The sequence below is a fragment of the Stegostoma tigrinum genome, chromosome 15 (genome assembly GCF_030684315.1).
Source record: "Stegostoma tigrinum isolate sSteTig4 chromosome 15, sSteTig4.hap1, whole genome shotgun sequence".
Taxonomy (NCBI): Eukaryota; Metazoa; Chordata; class Chondrichthyes; order Orectolobiformes; family Stegostomatidae; genus Stegostoma; species Stegostoma tigrinum.
The window spans coordinates 33,504,619-33,525,326 of NC_081368.1; the positions used below are offsets into that span (position 1 = coordinate 33,504,619).

General features: G+C 41.8%; 1 protein-coding gene across 2 annotated transcripts in view; it reads left to right on the top strand.

The window, feature by feature from the left end:
- The first annotated feature begins 451 nt into the window (after positions 1-451).
- Positions 452-20,708, top strand: part of LOC125458656 (uncharacterized protein C8orf48-like) — an 84,320-nt gene continuing 64,063 nt past the window's right edge. For both annotated transcript variants that reach the window (XM_059651278.1, XM_048544082.2), the window contains exons 1-2: positions 452-633; positions 4,967-5,258. In XM_059651278.1, coding sequence (XP_059507261.1) covers positions 4,985-5,258 — 274 coding nt within the window. In that variant the 5' untranslated portion in view covers positions 452-633; positions 4,967-4,984. The remainder of the gene's footprint in view (positions 634-4,966; positions 5,259-20,708) is intronic.

The window sequence follows — 20,708 nt, forward strand, 5'->3', positions numbered from 1 at the left end:
CAGACAAACATGGGCAGTTATTTATTGTTAAGCAAAGTTCTAAACTGAACATGAGCTGAACTATTTCACGTCACATTTCAACGAAATAAGCCCGAATAAACTTATTGCTACACATAAAATAAGCACCAAGTAAAATTGTACAGCCGCAGCAAACTCTGGACAGTGGTAAGTGGATAGATTAATTGACAGGGAGTCATGTGGGAGTCTTCAGCTTCTCCCATGCCTTGATACAGTAAGGAAAACAAAACCTATTCAGACAGTAGGAAAGCTGTAAATTTAAACCAGAAGTCTATGTTAACAGTAAGTAATTATAAATGACGTCTGTATCCAGCAGATCTTTATTTAACTTACTTGCAAAATCAAACACTTTAGTTAAGGCTCTGGGGAGATTTCTCCCCTCAGAACACATTTGAAATGGAACATTCCAGTTCCTTTTCGAACTATGCAGCACTGTGAGGTTGGGGAGGAAGTCCAGCAGCTAACAGGAATTCAGTTATTTATTATTTAACTTTCTGTTCTCAGGGACCTGAGTGAACTGTAAAAATAGAGCACGTACATAATCTCCCATTGAACACGAAGGAAACCATTAAATGTCTCTGAAAGCCCAAGGGTCGCAGTTCACTAAACTGAAAGGTGAGAGAGATTACATGCCTGTTACCAAGACGACGATTTCAATCTGCAGAGACTTGCCAAGGGAAAAAAATGGAGGCAGGAATGATTTAACTAGGTTTCTGTGAGAGATAGCACGCATTTCATAGAGTTAAAGAACAAACTTGCATTTTCAACTGCATTCTCCAGGCCTATTGCGCCAGATTTCAATGACTTTGTTCTCTGTCCTCGCGTGACACTTGGGTTAATCCGACACATGCTCTTTTCCGAGTATGAGTGCGTGAATTAATTGTACAATTTTTCCTGCCTTCTTACCTTGATCCTTATGACATCCAGCTGATAGTCATGAATTAAGTGACTTCAACGTTTTTTTTAAAGATAGTTTCCCCAATTCCAATTTTCATCATTTGACCGTGGGGTTTGCGGACTGGTATCAAGATAAGAGATAATGGGAACTGCAGATGCTGGAGATTCCAAGATAATAAAATGTGAGGCTGGATGAACACAGCAGGCCAAGCAGCATCTCAGGAGCACAAAAGCTGACGTTTCGGGCCTAGACCCTTCATAAGGGTCTAGGCCCGAAACGTCAGCTTTTGTGCTCCTGAGATGCTGCTTGGCCTGCTGTGTTCATCCAGCCTCACATTTTATTATCTTGGTATCAAGATAAGCCTGATCCCATCCAAGACACATACCCCCAGCCAGAATGTTATACTGAGATCAAGATCAGATACTCGAAACAATGTTTTTATTTGGTACCCATAGGTATATATTACACATATAATGACCGGAAATCTTCACTTTTTTTCGTTTTGCCCATTCTCAGGCATTATAATTAAAATCTAAATACCCACTGAAGCACAGGGCATGTTTTTTTTCCTTGTTGTGTCCTGCAGTTCGGTCCTGCAGTTTGGGTGAGATATAAAAACAGTCCTGCATTATGGCCAAAACTTTGCTGCCCAACTTCACTGTCGTTAGCACAAGACATGAAGGCACAAAGGTCGCATGAGTGCTTTCTCAGACTAATTCACATTATTACTTTTCTCACTTCATTGGTATGTTCATGATCGTTATTTGTTGAGATAGTTAAACTCGAGAGTTAAACGTACTGGTGCACACTGATGGTTACAGGAAATTTAGGATTATTTTGTTGTAAAAGTAACAAGGTTTGTATAATTTTGTTCACTTTATCACGTTCATATGACTGTCATCTGTTGCACTTTTCACTGTATGGTTTGTGCTGAACTTGCAGGCCGAATAGCCCCCGCGCATTCTGCATTGTAAAGGACACCCAGACTGATTTTCTTTTTTATTTCAAAAATGGGCGAAGCATCAATTTCAGTATGGGGGCTTTCTCCTAATGAACTGCAGTGAGTATTGTTGCACGCCCCTACCCAAGCACCATCCTCTTCTCATGTTTCCGTGCAACAGTCCAAGCGCTTGCCATGGCTGAGCTTCCTGTTCTCAGCACATATGTAAATTTCAGCTGTGCTCCAGGTCAATGCTACATGCCCGGAATTGTCCTTCATAGTTCCATTGTGGGAAGGATTGCACACAGATGACTGAGGTGCAAGGTGGAACCCTGATTTGCTGAGGGGTATCACCCAGGTCCTGGTGGACAGGAAGGCTCCAAGGCGGTCTTTCCACTGTGCACACTTTCATTTACACTTTCCTGTGCTAAGCTTCCCTGCAAGCTGCTATTCTCCTGCTTTTCTCCCTTACACTATAGAAGACCTCTGATCTCAGCCACAACTGCATACAGCTCGTTAGTGCGTGTCATCTTTAAACAAACGTGCACAAACAAACGAACGGATCTGATTTTTCCATGCATCGCTGTCTTTGCCTTGAATGTAGGATTTTATACAGAAAAAAATACACTTATTCATTGCAAACAAATGTATTACAAGGTATGAACTCTCCCCATTAGTGGTGCCACACACACTGCATATGTGTCACTATCTTTATCTCTATGTCTCAATCAATGATCAAATTGAAATTTTGCATCTCCTTACTTCAATTAGCTCACATGCCCTGTTTCCTGCTTCTGAAAAGTGTGTAGAATTTCCTATATAGTATCTTAGCTATTACTACAGGTGAGGTCAACTTATGCAGCATAATGGAAATTGAAGCCAATTAGTGGTTTTTCGCATGGTGCAAAGAATCTATTTTGAATGAAGCATCTAACTTGGATCCTCCTTTCCCCTTTGTGTGCTGGACTTGTAAGTTGATACTAATGCACATGCTCACACTAGCATTTAAAACCTCTATAAGCCAATGCATTGTCTATTGTGTTAATTACTTTGAATCATGTAATTGTTTTCTTCTTTCTTATGAATGATTGTAAGATGGTTGTAGATGCTTAGTTTGTCTATTAGGCGTGGAATGGAACATTAAAGGAGAAATTGGTAACCAGACTGAAGAACTGTATTGTGGGTTTGGAAACAGCAAGGCAGGATGGGGGTTTGGTCACAACACAGACTTGCCAAAGTCTGAAAAGTGATTTTTAAACTGTGCTGAAGCTCTGATGGAATTGTGGTAACATTGTTAGTCTGACCATAAAAAATGATTCCTTCATTCCAGAAGTTGAGATTGACAAGGTTCTTTGAGATTAGAATCCAAACAACTACCTTTATTCATTCAGATATGGCCCTGGAATTGAGGCCCAGACAGTACAACTTCAAACAGACTGTAATGTAACTAAAAATAAATTAAATAGGCCAGAGACAAATACGACATTATATGGTGCACTGTCATATTACAAAAATGGTATAAAGAAAGACTTTGTAAATGACTCATCGCTACAGCGGGTAGAGCAATTTGGTAAGTTGCTCCAAAGATATGATAATGGGAACTGCAGATGCTGGAGAATCCAAGATAATGAAATGTGAGGCTGGATGAATACAGCAGGCCCAGCAGCATCTCAGGAGCACAAAAGCTGACGTTTCAGGCCTAGACCCTTCATCAGAGAGGGTCTGATGAAGGGTCTAGGCCCGAAACGTCAGCTTTTGTGCTCTTGAGATGCTGCTGGGCCTGCTGTGTTCATCCAGCCGCACATTTCATTATCTTGCTCCAAAGATGTGTTGGGAGATCTGTCAACAGATTCATCATCTGAATGAGACCCTTGTTTGTGGGACTTCTGAGTAACCAGTATCATTGTAAGTATGTGCTGTTCCTTAGAATTTAATAAAGGCATATCACATTTAGTACAGCAATATTCAAGTTGTTCTGTATGATTGAGATCCAGACCAGTACCTTTACACCAAATAAGTAGTCCTAATATAGTTCAGTTCTGTGAGAATCAGGAACTTTATTGTTGCCTTGCCGAAGTGATCATTCTTTGTGGATGGGTTCAGGTCGTGAGTGTTAGCAGATGGTTTAACCACAAGAAGATGTGACAGCTGAATCTGATCCTGTCCTTCCTTGACAGCTCATCCCCTCCCCCCACTGCATCCCCAAACCAGCCCAACCTGTCTCTGCCTCCCTAACCTGTTCTTCCTCTCACCCATCACTTCCTCCCACCTCAAGCCACACCTCCATTTCGTACCTACTAACCTCATCCCACCTCCTTGACCTGTCCGTCTTCCTTGGACTGACCTATCCCCTCCCTACCTCCCCACCTATACTCTCCTCTCCACCTATCTTCTTTTCTCTCCATCTTCGGTCCGCCTCCCCCTCTCTCCCTATTTATTCCAGAACCCTCTCCCCATTCCCCTCTCTGATGAAGGGTCTAGGCCCAAAATGCCAGCTTTTGTGTTCCTGAGATGCTGCTTGGCCTGCTGTGTTCATCCAGCTTCACATTTTATTATCTTCCTTGATAGTCATGCTTTTTCCAACAGGTATCACTTGAGAAGGTAGACTCAGACTGATTCTCCCCTTTTTCTTAGAAGGCTAGGGAAGGAAGGAAAATAGGTAACATCCAATCTGAGATCAGCTCACTCAGCATATGTTACTGATTAGGACTGTCTAGCAATTTTCTAATCAACCTGTTCAGTAATGTTATTGCTCATCTCTGGAGCAGATGGGAATAGAAGCCAAGCCTCTTGGCTGAGAGGTAGGGACACTACAACTGCAAAACAAGAACCCTCATGGACCAGTCTGTCTTTTTTTATTCGCCCATTTTTCTAATCAGCCTGTTCAGAGATGCTCTTACTCACCTCTGGAGCAGGTGGGACTTGAACCTGGGTCTCGTGGTCCGGGGTAAAGACACTAAATTGTGCCACAGCAGCCCTTCTTGGACCAGCCTGCAACTGTATGCGTTAATGCTGACAGCTGCACAAGATTTTATTTCTAACAAGCAGGCCATATGGGAAACTGCTTTATGGTCACTTTTATAAGTCACTTTTATCTGTTTGCTTTTCAGTTGCTTCTCCTGTTACCCATGGCAAACATAACAGAAAATGGTGAAGGGCAGTTTGTAATCAGCTCTGCTGTCGATGAATCCTGTGTATCTTGTCACAGCTGCAGTGGCAGTATGGCGAAATATACTGACGAATCCTTTACATCCTATACTGATGAAAATGAGACTGATCAATCCTACAGTCAATCATTTGAATCTTATCCTTTTGATGAGGAATTTGAAACAACAACAGAATCAGAAGTGACTAAGATCAAATCTGAAATGGAATCTCTGTCACCTCCAAATATCAAACAAGGTAAGATCAAATAATGGATTGTTTCTTAAAATATGTTTCTTGGCTACCTAATTTGGTGACTGGATGCTTTTTCTTTCTGATTTTATCCCCATTTCTTGACCAGCGAGTCACGCAGAGGTAAAAAAAGAAAGGTACAAACAGGAGTGTGAACCTTTCAACCCTGTGAGCCGGTCCCACCATTCCCTGAGATCATGACTGACCAGTAAATAAATTATTTTCTCGTGTTTGTCCCACGTCTCTTATCTTTACTAAATAAAAATCTCGGTTTTATTTTTATCTATTTACATTAAGTTATATTTATAACAAATTTTATATTTACATGAAATTGATCTCACGTTTGTAGAAAAGAATTCCAATTTTCTCCCTCCTTTGTATGAAGAAATGTTGCCTGATTTCACTTCTGAATGATCTTCCTCCAGTTTTTAGTGTTATGCACGACGTTAAAGAAATGTACTGTCACTCCCTAGTCCCACAACTTCACTAGTCACAACATAAGTTTAAATGTTTTACCACTTACTGGTAAATAGTTTGTCTCTGTTCAGTTTTGATTAAAGAGGTCTATCAACCGGATTTCTTTAATAAACAATAAAATTGATGTTTTTGTAAACTGAGTTATTCACTAAAAATGCAAAGTGGATCAACACAGTTTCAAGTAGGAAAGTATGAATACTTTCCAGTGACTCAACACGTTGACTCTGGTTTCAGCCCATAGATATTGCTTGACTTGCTCAGTTCATCCAGCAATTTCTGGTTTTCTTTCAGACCTCCAGCATTCACAGTTCTTTGTTATATTTTAGTATATAAATAGTCACCCTTCTAAACAATCCCTGCGCCAACACATACGCAATAATTAAAATAAAAAATAGAACTTTTTCTGCAGAGATCAGTCTTGAAAAGAATACTATGGCCAAATAATTTTCAGTTCTTGAAGAAAAAAAGAACAAGGTATGAAATGTTCAAGGTGTCTTTTCATCCATGTCCTGACATTATTGAACACGGGCAATTGTCGCTGGGACCTTTGCAAATGAGTTTGCTCAGGGATCACCAAGTATAACTGTTTTGGAGGCTGTTCAGGAAAGCAGCTAGATCAGTGTTTGAGTTATCACACTGTACCATTGGTAAATGTGAATATATGTCTTTCTATCCCATCATCTAGCTCATTAATAAATACAGTGAATAATTTGTGTTCCTGTAGTCACAGTCTGTCAATTACATTACCTGTCGATTATCCTGACTTTGTATCTCCTACATCTTAGACAATTTTATAACAATGTTAATAATTCGTTTTCAGTCCATTAAGCTTCAACTTTAGCCAATGGTGTCTTATCAGAGACTTCAACATCAACTGCTACTCCTGATTCTGTTAAGGAATCAGACAAGTAAATTGACCACTACCAATGTTTCAGCCAGTCCACCATTCACAAGGCAAGAGTCAGAAGTGTGATAGACCCCATGTGCCTACATGATTGTAGCTCTAACAACACTCAACAAACCTGATACCAGCCAAGCCAAAGAGGCCTGCTATATTGGCACTGAATCCACAAACATTCTCTCCCTTCATCAATGACACACAGCAAAAACAATGTGTAATATCAGAAGAAACTTGGCAGTAAATTACCCAGATTTCTTTGACAGAACTTTTCATTTGCATGACTGCTTGAATAACAAGGGCAATGTAGCACATGATGACATCATCTGAAAGTTCCTTTCCAAGCCACTCATTGGAAATCCTTTCCTTCACTGATGCTAGTCAAAATCCTGGAATTCCTTTCCTAAAAACTGTGGATGTAGCTACGCCAAATAGAATTTTGTGATTAAGGAAGGTATCTCATGAAAATCTTCTCTAGGTATACCTGATACATAGGTATCAGATCATTAAATTTGCCACAGAGTTGTGACTCAGGTTTTTGAAACATATTGGGCTCAATGCCAGCTACATTCAGTGCAGCCCAGTTTTACAGAGGGAGAGTCAAACAGTCGGGTTACTAACTTGAATAAGCAAGCAGCCTAATGCCTACATCAGCATGAACTGTAAGGTCAATCATTTTGTCAGCATCAATATGGTGACAGTGTATTTTGCAGTTATTGATGTACATGAACTTAGCTGCACAACGTATTGGAAGATTTGCAAGCCTGTAAATGTCTGAAAAGCAGATGTTATATGGGAAAATTTCTGGATCCAAGTGTTTAATTTAAATACTAATGTAACTTACTCTAGTGAACACAAACTGTCTTGAGACATAGAAAAGGGATATGTCTTTGTCAGAGATTTCTACACTGAATTAAACATGATGTTATCCAGAATATTTACATGCTAATATGTTCCAGGTGTCCTTCACCTTGTCTTCACTCATGAACCTTTTTGAGTTCAAGCTTTCAGACTTATAATAAAATCTGTTATTCGCTGTCACCCTCAGAATGTGTCTATTTCACCATCAAATTATCAATCATTGCAATAGCTGGTTGACCTTACCTTGAACTCCTTCCCTGCAGACTGTGATAAAATTTAACCATTTGAGCAGCCTTAATATAACATCCACAAAGCTGTAGGTGGAATTTTAAAGGAGCCTGAATGACATGGACCTCGGTGAAATTTGTGACAGAGTCAGGTGAGAAATTTGGCTAGGCCTATTTTGACATCAGGAGCAACTCTCTGCACCTCTTGTGCATCTGCCAAGTGGCAAGGTGAGTTTCTGACCAGGCAATAGAAGGAGACACCCCATCTCTGCATTACACCTTCGACCAGGGCATCCAGGTCTCTGTCAGAGAGTTGTGGCAACATCTTTCTCTTCTCTGAAATCTGGAGACAAATGTCCATCGCTGAGCAGGGCAGCTTTTGAAGACCAGTGATGATTTAGGTATAAATTGACTCTTTAAACATGGCACAGGCAATGCTGGTCTTTTGGTAGGTCACCACTAAGTTGTTCCCGGAATGGCATGTGAGAAGACTCAGTAGATTCAGATGAGAGAGACATCATGGGGTGAGGTAGGTCATTTAGTGAGTCAAGTTTGGTATGATATGGCACAAATTCTTCCTAAATCTTGGGGCGGATGACCCTCCATGGATGAGAAACCTTAGTATAAGGTTAGGTTGATGAAGCAGAGATTGTTATTTTTGGATCAAATGAGGTTGAGGACAATTTAATAGGGGTGTACAAGATTAGTATGCATTTAGGTAAGATGGACAAAATTGCTGAAACAAAAAGAATTGGGGAACACAGATTTTAGGCTCTGGTAAAAGGTGTAAGGGAATGTTAGGAAGAATGTTTTTCGGACAGCCAGTGATGATAACCTGGAATTTGTTGTTTTTGAAGGTGGAGGTCGTGATGGTAATAGACTTCAAATTGGATGGGTGTTTGTGCAAACTAAATTTGTACTGCTGAGGGGATGGAGTGGGAAAACGGAGCTGGCTGGTTGCTGCACAGGGAACTGGCATGGACACAAAGGGTTAAATCACATTCTGTGTTATGAAAACTATGACTTTATGAAAAAGCAACAGTACATTTCAGTGGAACTATGTAATTATTAGGCTACTTTTAATGAGATGGACAATCCCAGAATAACATTTTGTCTAGTTTTCGTTTGCTGGGTAGCTGTTTGTTATTTTGCAATTAGCAAATTAATTCAGATTTACTTATGATTTGCTTGGTTTGCATGTTGTGATAATTTTGCACAATTAAACAGAGAGCCAGTGTAATTCAGGAGGGATTATATCAACGTTGAAGGAGGGCACTGTTTCTCTCTCACAACTTCATTGGTCACAACATAAATTTAAATGCTTTACTGAGTTATCAGTATAACCAGTTATATACTCTGGCCTAGAAATTTCAATCACAGCCAGAAACATTTTTTCCTGATCCTGGATCAGACAAAGAAAGTAAACAGGTACGTTTAGATTACTTCTACTCTAGAGATCCCTGCACAGGAGCCTCCTGTTACCAAATACAAGAGGCCTGTCCAGGAATTCTCACTGCCAGCAGAGAAGAGGTTCACTATTGAAGCCATATCCCTTTCCGCAGCAGTAAGTTTGCATTGGTCTGTGATAGGCTCATAAAGCCCCACAGAAGGGGCCCTTTAGACACTAATCCCATTTTCCATACTTCGACCATAGCCTTGAATGTTATGTCATTTCAAGTGCTCATCTAAGGTTTTTTTGAAGGTTGTGTGCCATTCTGCCACTACCCTCTGGATGCAAAAAAAGGTTTTCCTTAAATTCCCTCTGAACCTCCTGCCTTTCACATTTAAAATTATACCCCCTCATTATTGACCTTTCGACTAAGGGGTACAGCTGCTCTCTATCTGCTCTGCCCATGCCCCTCATAATCTTACACACCTCAATCAGGTCACCTCTGAACCTTCACTGCTGTGAAGAAGGTAATCCAAATCTACCCAGCCTGCCTCACAGCTAAAATGCTCCATTATTACTAACATGCTGGTGAATGTCCTCTGCATCCACTCCAGTCCAATCACATCCTTCCTGCAGCATGGCAACCTGAGCTGTACACAGTACTCCAGCTTTGGCCTAACCATTGTTTTGTACAGTGGCTCAATCAGCTACTTCGACAGTTCCTACGAAGGAGCAAGTTTGTAAGGTAGGAGTGGATATAGAATGTCAGGCGTCTGGTTTTAGGACACAGAATTTATAACCAGAAGGTAGCAACCATAAAACTGGCTGCTTCTTGTTGAATCTTAGGCAGGAGACTACTGAATAAAATGTAAAATCCAGATTCCTTTCAAGTCATTGTCCTGAGATAATTAAAGGTTTTATCAATGTATATAAAACATGACATCTCAGGTCAGTCAATGCATTTTAGCTGTGAGGTTTTGCTTAGAATCTGTCAATGTTTTAAACTGAAGTCAGTTTTCTGCAAATACTCAAACATCTTGGGTAAATAATTCGTGTGTGTGTGTGTGTGTGAGAGAGAGAGAGACAGAGGGAAAGAGACGTCACCTGATGTATTGGGTCTGGCAAGTGGTAGGACAGTGTTAGGCTGAAACGGGTATGCTGTCAAATCTGGTGGGGTGGTCTGGTCCGGGTCATGGCAGAAGGTGTTGGCTGTGGCTGTTTCTAATTATCCACTGGGGAGCCGTGTGTGATCTCTCAATCTGTATTTACACATATATCAAGGCAGTTACAGAAACAATTTATGTCCAATCACCCACTTCATCTCTGCCCCCACCGTGATGAAGCCCAGAAAGTAGGCGTTGGCAACACAGCAGGCTTCCCTTAGGTGCAGTATTTACATTATAGATTAGAGACACGCTGCATTGAGAGCACTGCATCACAATGTACTGACCTTGTCAATACAGAAGGCTTCCAGACCATCAATGTACAAGTGCCCCGTGATCATCAATGCCAGAAGTCCGTGTTAGTTGCCTAGGAGCTACCATGATCCTGCTTCATCTCAAGGGGCGGATGCATGACAAGAATGGTCACGGAGGGCGAGGATCACCTTCTGAAACCATACCAAATGAGACCATCATGCAACTCCCTGACGGAGGCTGGTTGTAAATTCTTCTACTAGCACCACCCTGCAGCAGACAATAGGCCTGCTGAAGATGGAAGTTCTGATCCTTGCAACAGTCTGTGTGTACATGTGAGCCACATAATCCTTGCATGCTGTGCTCTGCACAACTGGAGCAGATAAAGAGGGGATGTGTATATCTGGGAGAGCAAGAAGTCTTCCAAGGAGGAAGATGAGGCTGAGTAGGAGGAACATGACTGTCAGCATGATGGAGCACTGCTGTATCGGGTGCAACAAGCCAGACCAGATTTAATTGTCACCTGCTTCCAATAAATATGACTTGCTGAAGTGACGATTCATTGACTGTGGATTTGTTGTGTTCGAAAGGCAAACAGCACCTCTTTATTCTCAGACACAAATGCAGATATTTCCTTTTAAAAACTGGAACAGAAATTGCTGGAGAAACTGAGCAGCTCTGGTAGCAGCTGTGAAGAGAAAGCAGAGTCAGCATATGGAGCTCAGTGATCTTTCTTCAGAACTGAAGACCTGTTTTGAAGAAAGGTCCCTGGACTTGTTAACTTAGCATTCTTTTCTCGGATGTTGCCAGACCTGAGTTTCTCCAGCAATTTCTTGATTTTGTTTGAGTCTCAGCATCCTCAATTCTTTGTTGTGTTGCAGCCTTTTTTGGTTTACCTTTTCTTATTTTTTTTATTAACCAATAGCAACAGTTACATCTTCAACTGTTTGAAGGTTTTCCAATGTATGTTGTTCCCACCTTGTGCAATGACAGGATGTTGTTATACACTGATGTCAAAGAACACTCCTTCAGACAGGGCTCCACCGTGGTATGGCGCTAAGGGCTGGTTGCTTTTTTAGCTTATTCATGTAGCTGTGGTTATAATAGCAGTCGATTAGTCAGGTGATGATGTAAAGTAGCAATGCTCTTATGGATGTGAGATTCTAATTCCATGGAAGTATCTTGTAATTGTCCTCAGAAGATCTTGTTTGTTGTTTCCCTCTTACCATGTGTACTCTTGAGGTCTGTAAGTGACTGGCAGTGATTGATCTGGCACTGGAGATCCCTCAAAGTCCCAGCAGTGACAAATACATCAGTGGTGCAGTTCAGTGTAATATAAAGTGATAGCTGCAACATAGAGGCCTGGCGCTTACCAATAATGAATAGTGAAATTGTATGCGATAATATACGAGAGTTCATAGGAGAAAGCTCCCATGAAACTCCCTGAAATTGTATACTTAGTGGAATTTTGGTAGAGTTCAGCCTGAAGTTACTGAGAAGTTAGTGTAAATATTAAATCCTTCAACTTTTTCCTACATAACCATTAAGTTTAAATGAACCAGAACCCTTTTAACCCTGTGACTTTAAGGGACAATTTCAGAGTGTTCCAGGTGTAGTTCTGAAGAAGAGTTATATTGGACTCAAAACTCTTACTCTCATTTCTTTCTCCACAGATACTGCCTGACCTGCTGAGTTTTTCCAGCACTTTCTGCTTTGAGCACCAATTCTTAGTGATTATTTTATGCAGTCTTTCATGATACTGCATCCAATGCAGCTATAGGCTGAGTAATTCTTTGTTATAGAGTCATACAGCATAGAAACAGGCCCTTCAGCCAACCATGTTTCTGCCAATCACTAGACACCAAAGTACACAAACCCCATTTACCTCCACTTGATCCATAGCCTACTATACCCTTGCTCACCTGGATGCTTCTTGAATGTTGAGAGGGTACCTACCTTCACCAGCCTTTCAGGCAGCTCATTCCATATTTCTGGAAATTTTAACAAATCTCCTCTACACTACTTACTCCTCACCTTAAACTTCTGCTATCAGGTCTTAGACGGTCTGCCATGGGGAAATTCTCATGGTCTGCCATGTCTGTGCCTCTCATAATGTTGCATACCTCAATCATATTCCTCCTCAGCCTCCTCTGCTCCAGCAAACCCAGCCTACCCAATCTGTCCTCAAACTGAGACTTTTCATCCCAGGCAACATCCTGGTAAATCTCTCCTGCGCCCTCTCCAGTAAGTCATGTTCCTTTGATAGTGTGGCCTAACCAATGTTTTATAAATTTGTAACAACTGTTCCTTGTTGTTATATTTTATACCTTGGATATTGAGGGCAAACATCCCATATGCCTTCTTCATCACCCTGTCTATCTGCACTGACACCTTCAGTGATCCATGGACTTGTATACCAAGGTTCCTTTATTCCTCAGGACTCCCAAGGGAACCACCATTCATTGTGGAAATCCTTCCCTAATTATACCTCCCAAAATGCAACACTCCCACTAAACAGGAGTAAATTCCAACTGCCCAATTTACTAGCTGATCAGTATCGGACTGTAGCCTGAGACTACCCTCCGTACGATCAACCACATCTCAATTTTCGTGTCATTTGCAAACTTACTAATTATAACTTCTGCATTCATATCCACATGATTGTGTGTCCATAACAAACATGAACCTCTTCTCAGCTTACTTTATCTGAACTTTCCTGCATATTCTTCCATTCTGTTCAGCCTCAATTTTATCTAGCTTCACCTTAGGAATTCAGGATCAAGAGTGGTTCATTTAACTCCGAGAGCCTGTTTTGCCATCTAGAATTCAATGCCATTTGAAAATGAGAATTTCACGCATATACTTCCCTTTGCATGAACAAGTGTTTTCTCATTCCACTGATGAAAGGTTTGGCATTAATTTTCAGGCTGTAGTCCTAATCCTACTCTTCTCGACCAATAAAATAACTTTCCACCCGTTTCTTCTTAACATTTTGAATACTTCAATAAATCTCAATTCCAAGTAATATACCCTAATTTGTTTATTCTCTCTTCATAACTGAACTCTTGGAATCCATAAATATTTCTGGTAAATGCTGCACTCCTTCCAACACTAATATATCTTTCCTAAAGAGCATTGCCCAGAAGTGCTCACAGTACTCTAACTGTGGATTAAGCTGTGCTCTTTATAACTGATTTCTTTCCCTTGTGTTCTGGTGTATAAAGGCAAGCATGTCATTAGACATTTAAATTTTTGTATATGTTAATGGCATTTTTATGATCTTTGTACCTACATACTGACTCTTTTATGACCTTCACAGTTCCTGGTATTTCCGTTCCCCTGTTCCATCTATTTTAGTTCCAAAGTGGATGATTTAAAATTTTCCTACAATAAAACCTATTTTCCACAATTTTAGGTATTCACTTAAGCTATCAATAACAGTAATATTATGCTTCCACCCGCACTGTTTACCATGCATCTATCTTTGTGTCATTAGTAAAAGTGGCTTTCACCCCGTCACCTGACTCGCTAATAAATATGGTGAATAGTTGAGGCCACAAGATACATCCTTATGGGATATCACTATCCACATCCTGCCATTTAAAGTATCTGCCCTTTATCCGTACTTTTTGTCTCCTACTTCTTATCCAATTCCCTAATCAGGTCAATGATTTTCCTTCAGTTCCACATGTTTCATCTTCTACAGCATAGACTTTTATGAGAGATTTTATCACCTTCTTCTGGAAGTCCATATAAATAACTTCCATAGAAATTTCCCTAGCCTATTGCCTTAGTGACTTGTTCAAAAAATTCAATCAGATTCACCAGTGATGACCTTCCCTTTACAGATTTTAAAAAGTAATATTATCATGTTGGATAAGGCTGAAGATCACAGGAACTGATAAGAGGCATAACAATGGGCTGCTTTGTGGATAGAATTACGCTGAGTCAGATAGATCTGCTAAGAGTTAAAACTGCAGGAAATCAGGAACTGCTGGCTGTATCAGATAAGACATACATTTGGACAAAACATTTGAGATTGCTCATGTACATGGATAAGTCCAAATAAGATATGCATTTGGACAAAACATTCAGAATTGGTCACGTACATGCATTATTTGAAATAAGGCACATATTTGGCACAGAAATTCGTGTATGAAGAGCCAGAAGAAATCCCATCATTCAACAATACTTCGCATTACGTAATAAGTACCCCATGTCAGGAGGCATGGTGAAGGCATTGAACAGAGTTTCAGCCTGGCCAGTGGCGAACTCTCCTGGATAATAACGTTTGGGTTTAGTTACAGAAATTAGGGTAGTGAAAAGGCAGTGATTGAGATATTTCTACGAGTTAAAAGTGTGTGTTATTCATTTAAGTACTTAATAAGTGAATTGTGGTTATATAGAGCTCTAAGAATCTCCACTGTATCTTTGTCTATGGATGTGTTGTCTTTCAGAGATGGACAACAATCAATATTATTGAAATTAAAATTCTGACCAAACAGGAATGTATTGTTTATTTTAAATATTTTCTCTGCCTTTTCTCCCATTTTTATTCATCTCTTCCAGTTAAACCGGAGTCATTGAGGGAGTTTAATGTTGTTCAGTATGGGTCCAGAAAATGAAAAAGCAAAATTGGAAATTTTAAACAACTGTAATTTTATTCTGAATTTTAATTTCTCATAAAAATATTAAAATTAATGTTTTTCCCTTTCTGACTTACTCCGAACAGCTGGAAGGTTTCAATTTGTTCAGTCACCCTATTCTTAATTATAGATTTTGACAATTTTCTGACTGTAGATGTTAGGCCAACCTGTCACCTTACTTAAATAATAAAGGTGAATAGATGACTTTTCAGTCTAAAGGGATGAGAGAACTTTGGAAAACCGTAATTAGACCATCTACAATATTCTCACTTTCTTCTTTTAAAAATCCAAGATGGAAATGCTGTGCCAACATTTTATTACTTTCTCATGATTCTCATCACTTGCTTGTAATTAATGTCTCTACTCCTGCTACCTCATGTACACTAGGTTGGTTGAGATACTGTCCCTAATTCAGTAATAATTTCCCTTGGATGTGTATCATGCATCTGTTAATACTCATCCACAGAAATTGATCAGCCAGTCCACCATTTCTTTATTTTTACTTCAGTTTTCAAGGAGACCATGTTGTTTCTGAGTGTCCTTGTTTTCCACATAAAATTGTGGACATTTTTTCTACTGATTTTGATTTGTGTTGTATGTTTCTCCCTATTTTCTGCATATAAACTGACCTTTTCCCAGCCACCATCAGTTCTGAGGAAGGGTCACCAGACCCAAAACGTTAACTCTGTTTTCTCCTCCACAGATGCTGCCAGAGCTGCTGAACCTTTCCAGCAACTTTGTTTTTGAGACCAAAAGGTGGCACCGTTGATGAGCAGTGGCACATGTTTAAGGAGATATTCAAATCCTCCTAATTAAAATATATTCCAGAGAAGAAAAAAGATTGTAAGGTGGGGTGGGGGGTGTAGAAATCATCCATGGCTAAGCAAGGAAGTTAAAAATAACATAAAGACAAAAACTAAGGCATACCATTTTGTAAGGGCCAGTGGAAGGCTAAAATATTGGGAAACTTTTAAAGATCAACAAAGAGTTTTTTTAAAAAGAGCTAATAAAAAGAGCAACAGTAAGTACGTAGCATGGTGGCTCAGTAGTTAGCACAGTTGCCTCATAGCATCAATGACCTGTATTCGATTCCAGCCTTGGGCAACTATCTGTGTGAAGTTTTGTATGCTCCACCCATGTTTGCGTGGGTTTCTGCCAATGCTCCAGTTTTCTGCCACAGTCCAAAGCTGTGCAGATTTAAGTAGATTGGCCATGCTAAATTTCCTCATAAGGTTAAGTGATGTGCAGGCTAGGTGGATTAGCCATGGAAAATGTGGAGTTATGATTGGGTGTGGGTTGGGTCTGGATGAGATGCTCTTTGGAGGGATGGGGCTAACTTGATGGGTCAAATGGCCTCTATCCGTACTGTTGGGATTCTATTCTGTGGAATTATGAAAGAAAACTAGCACAGGTGGCAAAAGCTTCTACAAGTATGTAGAAGGGAGGAGAGTAGCTGAAGTGAATGAGAGATAATGGGAACTGCAGATGCTGGAGAATCCATGATAACAAAATGTGAGGCTGGATGAACACAGCAGGCCAAGCAGCATCTCAGGAGCACAAAAGCTGACGTTTCGGGCCTAGACCCTTCATCAGAGAGGGGGATGGGGTGAGGGTTCTGGAAAAAATAGGGAGGGAGGGGGAGGCGGACCGAAGATGGAGAAAAGAAGATAGGTGGAGAGAGTTTAGGTGGGGAGGTAGGGAGGGGATAGGTCAGTCCAGGGAAGACGGACAGGTCAAGGAGGTGGGATGAGGTTAGTAGGTAGATGAGGGTGCGGCTTGGGGTGGGAGGAAGGGACGGGTGAGAGGAAGAACAGGTTAGGGAGGCAGAGACAGGTTGGACTGATTTTGGGATGCAGTGGGGGGAGGGGACGAACTGGGCTGGTTTAGGGATGCAGTGGGGGAAGGGGAGATTTTGAAGCTGGTGAAGTCCACATTGATACCATTAGGCTGCAGGGTTCCCAAGCGGAATATGGGTTGCTGTTCCTGCAACCTTCGGGTGGCGTCATTGTGGCACTGCAGGAGGCCCATGATGGACATGTCATCTAAAGAATGGGAGGGGGAGTGGAAATGGTTGGCGACTGGGAGGTGCAGTTGTTTGTTGCGAACTGAGCGGAGGTGTTCTGCAAAGCGGTCCCCAAGCCTCCGCTCGGTTTCCCCAATGTAGAGGGAGCCACACCGGGTACAGCGGATGCAGTATACCACATTAGCAGATGTGCAGGTGAACCTCTGCTTAATGTGCAATGTCATCTTGGGGCCTGGGATAGGGGTGAGGGAGGAGGTGTGGGGGCAAGTGTAGCATTTCCTGCGGTTGCAGGGCAAGGTGCCGGGTGTGGTGGGGTCGGAGGGCAGTGTGGAGCGAACAAGGGAGTCACGGAGAGAGTGGTCTCTCCGGAAAGCAGACAGGGGTGGGGATGGAAAAATGTCTTGGGTGGTGGGGTCGGATTGTAGATGGCAGAAGTGTCGGAGGATGATGCGTTGTATCCGGATGTTGGTGGGGTAGTGTGTGAAAACGAGGGGGATCCTCTTTGGGTGGTTGTGGCGGGGGCGGGGTGTGAGGGATGTGTTGCGGGAAATACGGGAGACGCGGTCAAGGGCGTTCTCGATCACTGTCGGGGGAATATTGCTGTCCTTGAAGAACTTGGACATCTGGGATGTGCGGGAGTGGAATGTCTTATCGTGGGAGCAGATGCGGCGGAGGCGGAGGAATTGGGAAAAGGGGATGGAATTTTTGCAGGAGGGTGGGTGGGAGGAGGTGTATTCTAGGTAGCTGTGGGAGTCGGTGGGCTTGAAATGGACATCAGTTACAAGCTGGTTGCCTGAGACGGAGACTGAGAGGTCCAGGAAGGTGAGGGATGTGCTGGAGATGGCCCAGGTGAACTGAAGGTTGGGGTGGAAGGTGTTGGTGAAGTGGATGAACTGTTCGAGCTCCTCTGGGGAGCAAGAGGCGGCGCCGATACAGTCATCAACATACCGGAGGAAGAGGTGGGGTTTGGGGCCTGTGTAGGTGCGGAAGAGGGACTGTTCCACATAACCTACAAAGAGGCAGGCATAGCTGGGGCCCATGCGGGTGCCCATGGCCACCCCCTTAGTCTGTAGGAAGTGGGAGGAGTCAAAAGAGAAGTTGTTGAGGATGAGGACGAGTTCGGCTAGGCGGATGAGGGTGTCGGTGGAGGGGGACTGGTCGGGCCTGCGGGACAGGAAGAAGCGGAGGGCCTTGAGGCCATCTGCATGCGGAATGCAGGTGTTCGTCCCCTCCCCCCACTGCACCACACAACCAGCCCAGCTCTTCCCCTCCACCCACTGCATCCCAAAACCAGTCCAACCTGTCTCTGCCTCCCTAACCTGTTCTTCCTCTCACCCATCCCTTCCTCCCACCCCAAGCCGCACCCCCATCTACCTACTAACCTCATCCCACCTCCTTGACCTGTCCGTCTTCCCTGGACTGACCTCTCTCCTCCCTACCTCCCCACCTATACTCTCTCCACCTATCTTCTTTTCTCTCCATCTTCGGTCCGCCTCCCCCTCTCTCCCTATTTATTCCAGAACCCTCAACCCATCCCCCTCTCTGATGAAGGGTCTAGGCCCGAAACGTCAGCTTTTGTGCTCCTGAGATGCTACTTGGCCTGCTGTGTTCATCCAACCTCACATTTTGTTAGCTAAAGTGAATGTTGGAGGGTGAAACTGGAGAGTTAATAGTGGGGAACACGGAAATGACAGAGACACTAAATCAAAGTTTCACCTCAGTTTTCATGGTGAAATACACTAATACCATCTTAATGGTAACATGTAATGCAGAGTTAATAAAAAGGAAGAAACTTGGAACAGTCATCATCACTCGGAAAAAAGTACCAAGCAAGCTCTTGGGATTGAAGGTGAACAAGTACCTAGGGCCTGATGGTCTACGTCCCAGAATCTGAACTCAAATGGCAACAGAGGTGGTGAATCCATTGGTTATGATATTCTAAAATTCCTTAGACGTGGGAAAGATTGTAGTGGATTGGTGAATGCTAATATAATACACTTATTCAAAAAAGGAAAGGAGGCAGTATGTATGAAACTGTAGCTCTGTTAGTTTAATGTCTGGCATTGGGAAATTGTTAAAATCTGTTCTTAAGCAATTAATAATAGGATATTTGGAAAGTTGCAATGTAATTCTTCAGAGTCAGCATGGTTTTATCACGTTTGACTAATTTGCTAGAGTTTTTTGAAGATCTAAGTTTGCAGTCAAAACAAAAATTTGTGATGTTGTGGTTATTCAGGAAGGTGATCAAAGGATACAGCAGGATATAGATCAGTTGGAAAATTTTGCAGAGAAATACAGATGGAGTTTAATATAGACATGTGTGAGGTCATGCAAGGGAGATCAAATGCAAGAGGAAAGTATACAATAAATGGAAGACCCCTTAGGAGCATTGATATACAGAGGGCTGTTGGGGTGCAAGTCCATAATTCCCTGAAAGGAGCAACATAAGTGGTTAAGGTAGTAGAAAAGATATACAGCATGTCTGCCTTCATTGGTTTGGGCATTGAGTATGAAAGTTGACAAGCTGTACTGTAGCTATATAAGACTTTAATAAGGTTGCATATGGAGTACTGTATGCAGTTCTGGTTGCCACACTGTAGGAAGGATGTGGAAGTTTTGGAGAGGGTGCAAAAGAGGTTTACCAGGATGTTTTCTGGATTGGAGTACATTAGCCATAAGGAGAAGTTGAACAAACTTGGATTGTTTTTGTTAGAGCGTCAAAGGCTTAGGGGTGACCTGACAGAAGTATATAAAATTTTGAAAGGATGGATAAGGTAGATATTCGGAATCTTTTAAAAACTGAAAGAACTGTGGATGCTGTAAATCAGGAAGAAAAAAACTGAAGTTGCTGGAAACACTCAGCAGACCTGGCAGCACCTGTGAAGAAAAAAAAGAGTTAATATTTCGGGTCCACTGACCCTTCCTCAGAATTCGGAATCTTTTCCCTGGAATGAAAATGCCAAATACTAGAGGGTTAATTTTTAATGTGAAAAAGGAAATGTTTAAAGGAGACGTGCAAGACAAGTTTTTTACACAGTGGTAGGTGCTACAAAGTGCTGCCAGGTGAAGAGGTTGAAGCAGATACTTGAGCAAAGTTCAAGAGGCATTTGGACAGAGACATGAACAGTGAAGTACTAGAGGGATATGGACCTCGTGCAGGCACTTGGGATTAGTTCAGGATGACATATGATCGGCATAGACCTGGTGTCTGAAAGGCCTGTTCCTGTGCTGTTCTGTTCTGCGTTTTATATAGCAAGTGGATAACACTGTAGATGTAGTGTAATTGGACTTCCTTAAAGCATTTGACATACAAAAAGTTAATGCACAACATATGATCACATGGGTTTGGGGAAATCTGTTAGCTTTGACAGAAAATTGTCTAAGCACCAGAAAGAGGAAAGTTCAGATAAATGAGCCATTGAGTCACGGCAAGATGTAACTAGTGGGGTGCTGCAGGGTTCGGTTCTCAGCCCCCAATTATTTATAGTTTATATTAATGACAAATTCAGGAATAGATGT